The 12,862-nt window shown below is 26.6% G+C and overlaps 1 protein-coding gene across 2 annotated transcripts in view; it reads left to right on the forward strand.

The window, feature by feature from the left end:
• The first annotated feature begins 1,935 nt into the window (after positions 1-1,935).
• Top1 (DNA topoisomerase 1) overlaps positions 1,936-12,862 on the forward strand; it is a 33,865-nt gene continuing 22,938 nt past the window's right edge. The window contains exons 1-2 of one of the 2 annotated variants that reach the window (XM_016059324.4): positions 1,936-2,099; positions 2,411-2,465. In XM_016059324.4, the coding sequence (XP_015914810.1) occupies positions 2,061-2,099; positions 2,411-2,465 (94 nt within the window). In that variant the 5' untranslated portion in view covers positions 1,936-2,060. Of the gene's footprint in view, positions 2,100-2,168; positions 2,275-2,410; positions 2,466-12,862 lie in introns of those variants that run through there. The other variant, XM_071181128.2, reaches the window with a different exon arrangement.

The raw sequence follows: 12,862 nt of genomic DNA on the forward strand, positions 1-12,862 counted from the left end.
TTTTAATAACCGTCGTTGAACAGCTGACCCAATATTATGAGCTTACGACTACTAATGTTCAACTCCGCAGCCTTGAAATTTTGAACCCCATCCAGAAGACAAGGGAACTCTTGGATCGAGGATTGGGAGAAATTTTGCCTTCGTGGAGGACGTTTTTGATGGACCTAACCCGCATTTGCATTACATGGAGAGGAAGACTGACGAGAACCTCCCACGGTTAGCCTGACGGTAAGGGGACTCTAACCCATGACCCGTCAACCACTGAGGATATTTCACGTCAGCACTGTGGTCGGTGCAAGCCGGATGCGGAATTCGTATCGACTGGGATTCGAACCCGGTTCGCCTTATTAGAAGGCGAACGCTCTATCCCCTGAACCATCGCGATTCAATTTTTTTTTTCCTTTCCTAATTGGAAAAAAAAAATAATGTTGTCGTTTCTAATGCCACTTGCCGAAGCCTGCTGGGTGAAACAAAGCGAATTTATGGCAGACTAATCTATGGCCAAGATTACTTCTTTAGCCAAACACTCACGTCACATCCTGTTTTAAAGGGCGGACCCATATCCCTTCAGTCATCCACAGATAGTAATCCACAGATAGTAATTTTATATCCATTCAGTCATCCACAGATAGTAATCCACAGATAGTAATTTTATATCCATTCAGTCATCCACAGATAGTAATTTTAACTTGAACCAAAGAACGATCTATTTCCAATTCATTGCCCCCAAAGGTATTGATTTGTTATGGGAATTTGGAGGATTTTGTGACCCCGAGAGATTTAGCGAGCACCAGTTACCATTTACAACATTGTCCTCGCCCGACTGGGATCGAAATCACGGCCGTTTACACATGGTCCTAACGCTCCACCAACCAGGCGAAATATAATTAAATAACGATGTAAATCTCGGTTATTAAATTTATTTGAAAATCATATTTTATTATTTTATTTATTATAAAATATTTCACTTTAATCAAATATTTACGGGAAAAAATTAAACCAATAATTAAAATAATATTAGTAATAGATATGAAGTTATGGTGTGTTTAGTCATGAATTGGATATTTCCTTTGGCTGGATGCCTAGGATTGTAGCTCCCCTTTGCCCGACGCTGTTAAGAAAGAGACGCGAAAAATGTGTCGTCTTTGTTTTCTAAAAAGGCAAAAAAGTTTAAATTCTTGTGAGTTCAAAGATCACGTAAAAAATTATATTTATTATTATTATTATCATTTTCATTAATCGAATAAGAAAGACATATCCAATATATTGATCTATTTACGGAAATTGTGGTCAATAAATTGCAATTTGCATCTTCCACCGTTCAAGAGGCCAGTTTAAATATACAATTCAATAAAGATTAACGTAAGTTACTATGAGCAATATAATTAAGAACGTATTTAGAAACAGATATCTAAAGAATTAATTAATCATATAATTTTTTTTTTTTTAGTTTCTACTTATTTCCTTTGTAACGAATCAAAAATATTTTTAATAGAATTGTGTGTAATAATAGCATTGAATACAATAGAATTGGGTTTCTATATGTGAACTAATGTATTTTTAGAAATATTCACTTCCATAATTATTAAAAAATTCTGCCTGAAATAGATATCAATTATAGTTTCAGTGATTATTTATTGTAAGCTTCAGTTTATATTTTACACGTAAATAATTTTTTTCCACTTATACCGTGAAAAAAAAAATTAACGAAAGTTTGAAAAAATTTGATCAATTTTTTTATTAATACGAAATACTTATTAAAAAAAAGAGAAAAGGAAATAATTTATTATATTAAACTATAATAAATTTGGAGCGATCAAATTTTCCAAAAAACCCTTTCTTTTTACTTACGTCCCAACTTAAGTATAAAAATTGTTATTTTTTATTCATATTGTTTTCCAGCTGAGCCAGGGGAAAGAAATACTTGCTCAATCCAGTCTACGTCCGGGGTTTTGACGTCACGCGCATGAGCATTAATGTTTCTTTTGGACTTAGTCTCACGCTAACATAAATTGCATTGTTCACTGTTGAATTCATTTATTAGTTAAGATTTATAAAAAATGAATGAAGTTGGAAGCGATTTCTATTCATCTAGCCAGGTAAAAACTTGATTAATATTTGTTAGTAATTGGTAAAAATTGTGAAACAGTCGGGATTTACGCTGATTTTTGTTACTGTCTCATTGTAAAGTATGCGGCAAATGGCGTCGAAAATTTTCTAAGTCCCACGTACTGCTTCATAAAGGGATAAGTGTTAAGAGCGATCATTAACATTGCACGTTTTTCATATTATAGTTATCGATTTTTAGAAAATATTTAACTGATTGTTTTCTTTTGCTTTAAATTCAAAAATTTTTATATTTGAAGTAAAATTTTATGTGGTAAATTTATATTTAATCAATTGTTTTCAGAGTCCAACGACACCGGTTTCGTCTGTGCCCAACGATATTTCAGCTCGTCCATGCGGTAAGTCGGCTATTTCTTATTAATTTTTCTCCCAAAGATATATTCAGTAAAAATCTGCTTACAATTTAATTGATAAAGCTTTCGTTGATATGTAAAAATCGATTACTAATTTAACTATATTTATTCTGTTACATAATTTGTTACATAATTGTTACAACTTAAAACGTGTCAATTAACTTTTAGTACTTCATCTAATTTTTTTCCCGTAATATGAATAAAATAAAATAATGCATTTGAATAGTGTGATAGCATTGATTTTATTGCTAGAAGTGTTTTTACTTTTATAATTTTAATGCAAACTTGATAAACATCTTAAAAATAGTTTTATTATTGTATTGTTAATGGGAAATAATGCGTTATCAGAAAATTTATCAACAATGGAACGTTTTTATTACATATTTATAAGGTATTAACAAATTCTAAATTTTTCCTGAAAAATTGTGCATAAGGTATATAATTTTGATAATTTATTCAAAAATTTGAATATGTAGTTACATTTTAAAAATAAATTTAGATTGAAATGAATTTTCGGCTCTTCAGATTTCTGCATTTTGTTGTTAACTGTATACAATGCTCTGTTGTAAACTGTTTACTTATATTTTTCTCAAAACCCTGTATTATCTATTGATATTCTGTAAAAAAAATTGTGCTGTTATAGGTATAGCTAAAACGGTTCTAAGTTGAAGTGTTTAATTTTTTTTTTAAATTTGAAAGAAATGAACTTTTTGAGGCTAGAATAAATTTAATTTTAATATTATTTAATAGTAAATTATTTTTTAATATGAACCTATTCATTTGTCATTAGTAGTAAAGGACATAGTAAAGAAAATAATTGCATAATATGCAAAAATAAATTAAAATAAAAGGATGATGATAGGCACTGTCTTTGATGAAATCTAACTTACTAATTTTTTTTGTGGAAAACTTATTTTTAGATATTTATAAATTATAATAGCTTTATTATACATAGCATTTTATTCCTTTTTTTTTTTCAACATGTTGTAGTTTAAAAATTTTTTTTTTAAAAAAATTCAAAATTGCTCAAAATTTTTATCTTTCATTAATCTCTCATTATTTTAAAGTTACATTTATATTATGTTTATTTTTAAATATTTTGCTAGAAGATTTACAAACAGTATGCTATTTCTTATACTCTTAATTTTTTTATTTATTATACATAGCATTTTATTCCTTTTTTTTTTTCAACATGTTATAGTTTAAAAAAAAATTTTTTTTAAAAATTCAAAATTGCTCAAAATTTTTATCTTTTATTAATCTCTCATTATTTTAAAGTTACATTTATATTATGTTTATTTTTAAATATTTTGCTAGAAGATTTACAAACAGTATGCTATTTCTTATACTCTTAATTTTGTTATTTATTATTGTCGAAATTATATTTTGTTTGGAAGGTAGAGGTTACACATTTCGTATAAAGATGTTTCGGTTGTACACCACTACTCTAAAATACATATCTAAATTTCAGCACAATCAATCTGGATTTTTTTCCTGTTTTGTAAATGGAATTTTTAATTATATCTGAGCTTTCAGCACTTTAAAGATTAATAAGTTTGTGATTTTAAAAATTCTCGTGTATATAGGTTATTTTCAAAAACAATCAAAGAAAAAAAAAATTTTACTATTTGGTTTTAATTTAAATATTATTTATTTGGTTTAAATTTAAAAAAGAGATCTCAGCTACAGTAATAACACTGAATGTAAAAAAAAAGAAAAAATAATAATTCTTAATTTTGCATTGTCTTTAGATGAACAAAAGATTATTGTTCAAATTTTTTAAAATTTATATTACTGGAGTGTATAAAGTTTTCCAAAAGAATGTAGTTTAAATAATTTTTTTATTATTTTTATAAGTTTTTTTTTTTCCAGTTAATATTAATCCCTTTGCACATGATTGCATATCTAATGTATCTTAAGCAGGGTTCGTTGATTTAAATCAACAAATTTTTATCTATATACATTGATTTTAAAAGTTAAAAAATAGTGTTTTAAGTTTTTGATACTTTTATTATTTTCTTTTCTTAGTATTAAAATTTTATTTAAATAAATTGCTGCATTAATTAATTTTAGTTCGCGAAATTACTTTCTTGGTGTGCGTTAAATTCCAACACATTTGAAATTACATTTTTAAAAATCTTTTGATTCTTGAGATTGGAAGTACAGATTAAAGTAAACATTTAATGCTGTCTTAATATAGACTTGCATAGCTGTAGAAAGTAATTAATAAATATGAATTTTTTTCAAAAAATAATACAAATAATGTTAATTAAAATTCTACCTTTTGAATGAAGAAGCGTGAATTAAAATTTACATCATATTTTATTGGTGGAAAATGTATATTTCTGAAGCTTGAGGTTATATTAAAAAGAAATTACCCTAATATGCCAAAAACAGAAAAGGAAAAAAAAAAAGGATTGATGAATTCAGGTGTTTTTTTCCTAGTATAGTGTCATTCTTCCCTTTCAAACTCTTTCAAAGTCTATTTGATGCAGTAGGGTTATTAACTGGTATTTTATTCTCATAATATGTTTACAGTATCTTTCACATTATCTGATTTTTTATAAAGAAATTTTGTGAAAAAAAATTCTAATGAGTAGGGTGACCTGGGGTAATTCCTGATCAAAAAATGCAAACATCTATTTTGTGAAAAAACTATTCAAGATAGAATTTTAATATTTACTGGAAGTTTGAGGCTATATGAGATGAGTCCTATGCCTCTTTCTTTTGTTTGAAAATCTAATTAGAATTTAAAAGATTTTAAATTTTTAGTGATCAGGAATTACCCCTGATCTTGATCATTTCTGGGGTAATTCCTGATCACTTCTGGGGTAATTACTGATCACCAGTTTTTATTGTAAAGGGGCTGTTTAAAAATAATTATATAATGGTAATTAACAAATAAGACATCAAGATCAAACAAATAAACCAAAAAGATATGTTTAAGCAGCTAATAAAACTATTTATTTAAAAACAAGAAGAAAGATTAACACTTTAAATTTTCCAAAAATCTTTGCATCATGCCATACATTTTAGGCAATCAGCCAACTCATTCTCATGTTCTGCTGAAATATAAGAGAGTTCCCTCATGGGTTACTTTTGCTGGATTTTTTAACTTCATTAAGTGAAAGTGTAAAGTAAAGTAAGAAGGTATGTCAACTCAACAGCTCTGGCAGCAGCTCTCACGTTGAAATTTTCATTTTCAATCATTAAAAGAAATTCACTAATTTTGCTTTCTAGAAGCTTAGTATCCTTTTTAGGCTAATAATTTCTCACCATATTATACTAAGCTAATTTATAAACTTAAAAATTATTCTAACAATGTACACACATAAAATTAAGATAGAAGATAGATAAGTATGACAAACCAGAAATGGTGCAAATCAGAATACAGTCTTGTATACCTTTAAAAACAAATTTTGTGATGACAGTTAAAATATATTTTATAGTTGTTCCACTTAATAAATATGAACTGTTATTTAAGAAGAGACAATTAGCTATTTTATATACTATTTATAAGAAGAAATGACAGTGATCAGGAATTACCCCAGTGATCAATAATTACCCCATCTGTAGGGGGCAACATTTGATACAGTTTTCTATAATCAATTATAATGTTTACAGTAGATGTGAAACAATTAAACAAAAGCTTACACTATTTTTATATCAAAGAAATATAAAGTAACTCAAAATATTTATTATTAAGAGATGGAAGGGGATCTTTGCAGAAATGTGCACATTTTGAAACCCATCTTTGAAATTGTAAATACAGAAAGCAGTTTAAAAGATACTTATTTTGTTAGATAAAACAAAAAGCTATTATTAAGTAAATGTACTTATACTTTAGTAAAGTGTACAAGCATTCTTGTCCATGTCTCAAATTTAAAAAAAAAAATTTTTTTTTTTAAATATAACTTAGGTGATCATTATTTACCCCAGAAACAGAGTGATCGTGAATTACCCCGAGTCACCCGACATAGATTTTCTAATTTTTTTTTTTTTTTATCTTGACTTATCTATTTTGATATAGAATTAAAAAGGAATATTTTAATATAAAAATTTATAGATAAAATATTTATTTTTTGATGAATGACTACATTTATAAACACAGTCTGCTACATTTATTTTGTCATTTTAAAAATCAAGAGAAAAAAAAAAAAAAAGAAATCACAATTTTAACTTAAAGTTATGATTTGCTAATGCTAACTGAAACTTTGTTTTAATATTTAAAGTACAGTGGTCTGTCGAAGCCAAATTTACTACCGTTTAACGGTACCTTTACAAATTCAACTTTAGGAAAACTGATAGAATAATCACACAAAATACTTTTTCTTAAAATTTTATTTTTGTGTCGTAAGAAACGATAAATCCATATTTTTACTATATTAGTGTTGATTTTTTAATATAATTTTTAATTTTCACAAAATAGGTACCTCTCAGAAAAACCCAGACAGACCCCTGAAGTATTCTTTAAATTCTCTATTTCATCTAGTCTTTAAATTTTAATCATGCATTTGTTTCAAAATGGTTGCTATGCTTTCAAAGTCATGTATTATAATGAAAAATTATTTTAGTTAGAGCTTCTAAAATATTGTTACAATATAGTTTTAATATTAAGTTAATTTGATAAAACTTTTATATTTTTTTAAAATCATAAATTAAAGTTCTTACAGTGTATTTGAATAAAAATCAAAAAAATCACGAGCCCTGATCTTAGTATAAAGGAGAAAAACTTCAAGCAGAGAGAAAAGAAAGGGTCAGAAATCTGATAGAAATAGTTAAAAAATAATAAAATCCTAAATCCAATAAAAATCCTGAATTCTTACCTTATATCTTTTTTGAACTGAAAGTAAGTCTTATCCTAAAAGTTTTTTCAGGCGCTATGTCAACAAGAATATAGATCAAATTACCTGGTGGAAAGGTATTATGAAATTTAACAATGCAACAGCTGAATTTTGTGAATGCATACTTACCTTGTTGGAGGTTACCCACAAGCACTGCAGGAATGTAACATGTCTTTTCTTATTTTCGGTTGTACACTCTGAGCTGCGAAACAAATAAGGATGAAAAACTTTTGTTTTTCTATAATAAAAGTTTATGAAATCAGTAAAAATGAGATTATTGGGAACCTTTGATTGCTGACATTTGCTACCATTAAGAAGTTTTAAAATTTTTGAAATTTGAGGCAATTAGAAAACAAGAAGGTTGTTCTATTGACTACTGTTGGTCAGAAATTATTCTGTCAGAAATACAACTAATGAATTTAAGTTTACTGATGTTGGTTAAGTAGTAAAGGCAATTTTAGCCTTGTCATGACAGTGGTACAATTGATTGAGAATTCATGGAATTTTTCTACTTTGGCAATGTTTTGATATCTTTTAAAACTACCATGACAGAAAAAGCTTTACTGAAGGAAAGAATTAAAGGCCTTTGATGTCTTTTCCGAAATTAAAAAAAAATTATAATTAAACCTTTTTTAAGTCCCTATTTTAAAAGAAAACAATTTTGTTAGTATCTGATGATTTGATGATTACTAAGGAACTAGTACAGTACTAAAGGAACTAGTGTAAAAGCTAAGCTAAAGGAACTAGTACAGTACAGAACCCGTTATCCGGAAATCAGAAAACCGGAGCGAAATTCCATACATTTTCCTGCCATTTTTATAAAAAAATGTTTTTTTCCTCATAAGATTTTAGGATTTTTCTTTCTTTTTGAAAGATGTTTACCTTACCATCATTCTGGAAATAATCATTAGCGTATTATTTCTTTGTTTTTTCTTCTTTTTAATATTATTTCCAAATATATATTTTTTAGTTGGGTTTAACAATAAGAAAACGGCTTTTTGTAGTGATTCAGAAAACCAGAAAAATCAGTTATTCGGAATAGCGATGATCCCGATCGTTCCGGATAATCGGTTCCCTACTGTACTTAGAAAATTTGAAGTTAACTGATGAAAAGAAAGATGGAGGTGAAGATGAAAAAATCAAATTATAAGTAATAAGTGAATCAGTTGCAGAATTAAATAAAACTTGTGCTAGTCTTAAATTAGATATAACATATTTTTTTAACTCCTCAACTGAGAACCAAGTAGATGATTTATTATTTATTGCCCAATTTAAAAAAAGAAAAAAAAAATCTGGATTCTTACTAAATCTACAATAATTTAAAGTCAAATTTGAAAAACTTAGGTTTAATATAACTTAATTTTTATGTGCCTCTGTATTTCTTTTCTTGAAAATTTGAATAACTTTAATACAAAAGTATAGTTTTTGGCATTATTAAGTTTCTCCAAATCTGGATTAGTTGCAAGTCAATGTTCATACATTACTTTTATTAGATTTCATCAATTACTTTTATTATCTAGTGATATTTGAATATCAGTAGATAATATACATTGCTGCCAACTTTGGGTTTCCTTTTTTTTCTTTGGTTTTCTAAATTTAATTTTTAAAATGATTTTAATCCTCACTCACTATGTGTAAATGAATTAATATTTATAAAAGTGCATGATAATTATGCATCGTTAATTTTTAACTCTGAGCCTAATAAAACAGATATTTGTGTTAATTGCAAGGTTACTAAATTGTTTTTTTGTCCCTTCAAAGTCCATTTTAGTCACCCTCTTAATGTTTTGGTGTTTTACATCTTTTTGATGGATTTCTCTCTTCGCATTGTTTTAAAAACCATTGATATTCACATTAGTACACTGAGTTGTATTTATAAATCAGTACCATGTTCATTTTACCTGTTATCTTATAATTAATTAAAGTTCCTCTAATAAATTTTTCTCCCCTATTTTTTGATTATTATTATACAATTTCTGTACTAAATACGTCTTAATACCTGCAATATTAAACTAATTTTGAGAACTTTCCTAGGGATCAGGTTTATTTAATTTTTATCTATTAAATCTTTTAAATTTTGGCAAATTTTTAGATTTGTTTTAATAAAATATCAATTAAAAGAGAAGTTTAAAAAATCAGTGCCTTAAAAATAAATTATACTAAGTTAAGAAACTTATTATTAAAAATTTTTCTTCTGTTAGTAAGATCCTGCATTTAAACGAATTCTGTTTAACTGATTTTTTAATGTTTATATAAAAAACTCTTAACTATTTTATTGTGGTACCTAATTATGAATGATCTCCCAAAATAAGTTTGACTACAACTGGTCCACATTTTCCCTTTACTTTGGTTGAGATAAGTTTGGAGCCCTGTCATTGTGATTCAATTTTCCATTTAATAAAAAAAAAATCATCCTCTGAGAGATTGGCAGCTATGCTATATACCAGGGTTGGTTTTTTGCCGTCAAAAACTAGTTTTTGACATGACAGCAGGGTTCGCCAAGTGGGCCCACTTTGAAAAAACCCGCCCGGGTTTTATTGGGTGGGCCCACCTTGAAAAAACCCACTTGGAACGATAAGTGGGTTTTTTCAAAAAAAAAATTTTTTTTTACTAGAACTTATTGTTTCACATTTATTTTTATATAATTTATTGTGCAGCATAAATTTGTCAAATAGAGTTGCATGATTTATATGATTAAGTTTTTAATATTAGTAAAGTAAAAGAAACTCAAATATTCATATAATTTTTATAGTAGGTGCTATTGAAAACTTCAAGTGGGTTTTTTCAAAAAAGTAATATTTTAATGATATTAAATCAAATAAAAATTTAAATAATATAGTCTGAAAAGATCAATTTTTCAACTATAGTTGCATGCTTTATATATTAATAAACAGGTAATATAATACATACAGGTAATATAATAATATAATATATTAAAAAAAATTGAAAAGAAACAATTTGTTTCTTTTTTTACCAAGTGATACATTAACAAATTTAAACAGTTTTATTTTCTAGCTTAAGAAAAAAAAAAGCTAAAACTTTTTATTGGAGAACTTTTTAAAATTATTTATCTAAAAATGAAATCCTTTTCTAGGGTTAATTATTTGAAAACAAATGGGACAAGTAACTGATACTCTTTATAATTATACGTAGTTTTAATTTCACTTTCTATTAATCTTATTATAGAAACATGTAAGACCATTAAATATTTATTTCAGTTTTTTATTTAACTCAAGTCAGATGAAATTTTAGTTTTTACTGATTATAAATATTTACAGATTATAATTTTATAATGGGTAATATCCATATGTTTAATAAAAATAGTAAATAAATGTGTGTGAAAACAAAAAGATTAATAAACTTGTTCCTTTTATATTACTACATTTATATTTTATAATTCTTGAGTTAAAAAATTATGAAACGTAATGTACTTAAAAATAAAGAAGATTCAAATATGTATTAGTGATAATGCGCCATTTAAACTTAATATAAAATACATATAACCAGGGTTCCCCAAGTGGGCCCACTTTGAAAAAACCCACTTGGTGGTTTTTTTCACAAATTGTTTTTTTTTTTTTTAAATTTGGTTCAAAAAGAAGTATCTCCTAATACTATCATTGGACATATCGTTGAAGTTAACAAATATTTTAGAAATGTGCATCAAGCACATGGATGGGCAAATGAAAAAAACTGCTTGATGACCAATGATACTAGGTGGAATTCATATTGTGAGCGCGTAAAAACTTTTGCCAATAATTACCATAAATATGAAGAGATTGTTCTTGAACAATTTTATATGTCAAAAAAATTAAATAATGTTGGGCTTTACCAATAAACTATCAATTGGGAAAAACAGATATCAATTGTTTCTGAAGCTTTAAAAAAGCTTCAACCAGAAAACATTTCAATTTCAGAACCTGTTGAAATATGAATTAACTTACTATCGTGTGATGAATTAGAATCCCATAAACATTTTGTTAAAAGATCAGGCTGTTCAGCCACATCATTTATCAGCATATGCATCCTGGATCCCGAAACAAGGGGACAATTTTTAAATGATGAACAAGACCAATTAGCAGAAAGCTGTCTTTCTAAGCATCATCCAGAATTTCTGCCACGTGTTATGGCATCCAAAATTTCCGATCCTGAATACTTTCCAAAATCAATGATGCTTGACACTGTTATTGAACAGTTTTCATCAAAAAATAGTGGAAAATTATGGCAAAAAAATAAATAAATAAGTAAATAAATAAAATTCCTAGCTTCCACAAAATTTCTGTCAATTCTTTTTTCTTTGCACTCAGCACCAGCATTTTCTGTCTCTATCGAAAGACACTTTTCAACTTTCGGTTTGGTGCAGAGTAAACTTCGAAATAGATTAGGAATAGATAAAGCTACAAAACTCGTAAAAGTGTATTGCCATCTAAGAGAGAAATGTAGACACTTTGAATCTGTTGTATGATAATAATAATAAAGGAAAAAATTGACCTTTTTTTTAAGTTAACTCTTAACATCTGCTGACAATTTTTAACTATTTGGAGAAAGTTTATCACAATTAAAAAACAGTTAAAAATTAAAATATTACTTTTAAGATTTTTTAAATATTTTTAAGATTTCATTTGAATACAATTTATTTTGTTTCTTTTAATCATGTTTAAAAATATTGAAATCAAACAAACAAAAATTTATTAAGTGATACATTAAACAACAATAAACAAATTTAAAGTTTTATTATCTGATTTTAAAAAAATGAGCTATAACTTTTTATATATGCTTTTTAATAATTTTAAGATTAATTTGTTTTTTGAAACTATAAAGTCAAAATGCATATATTTATCTAAATATTTGAAAAAAGGGACAAGTAACTGATACTCTTTATAATTATACATAATTTTAATTTCACTTTCTATTAATCGTATTATAAAAACATTGAAGACCATTAAATATTTATTCCAGTTTAATTTTATTACAGGTAAAAGTCAGATGAAATTTTAGTGTTTACTTATACAATACTATTTAATAAATAAAAATATTTTCACAGTAAAATTTATGAGCACTAAATGAAAAAACCCAATTTTCTCCGGGTTTTTTCAAATAAAACCCAATTTTCCCCGGGTCTTTTCAATAAAACCCAGGCGGGTTGGGTTTTTTCAAAAATCCCCGGGTTTTTTCAAACCCTGCATGACAGTGGTAAAAACCGTGTTTTTACCGGTAAAATCCGTCAAAACCTACTGTTTTCTTTAATTTATGGCATATAGCAGACAATATATTATTTTCACATAATTGCCTTTATAAATGAATGTTGTAAATGATTGCTATTGATTTTGCAACTATATACATGTATTCTTATAGAAGGATATACATTCATACAGTAATATTATAATATACTTATTGAAAATAGTGATACTTACTCTTATCATTATAGCTTGATTTGCAAAGGATTAAAAATTTTGCACTTCTTAATTGTTAGAAATAAGCAAACAAAAAAGCTTGGAACTATTAATAAATTCAAGAGCTAAAAAGAAGTATTTAAAATTT

The sequence above is a fragment of the Parasteatoda tepidariorum genome, chromosome 3, assembly GCF_982258835.1.
Source record: "Parasteatoda tepidariorum strain Cologne lab strain chromosome 3, Ptep-v5.0, whole genome shotgun sequence".
Lineage (NCBI taxonomy): Eukaryota > Metazoa > Arthropoda > Arachnida > Araneae > Theridiidae > Parasteatoda > Parasteatoda tepidariorum.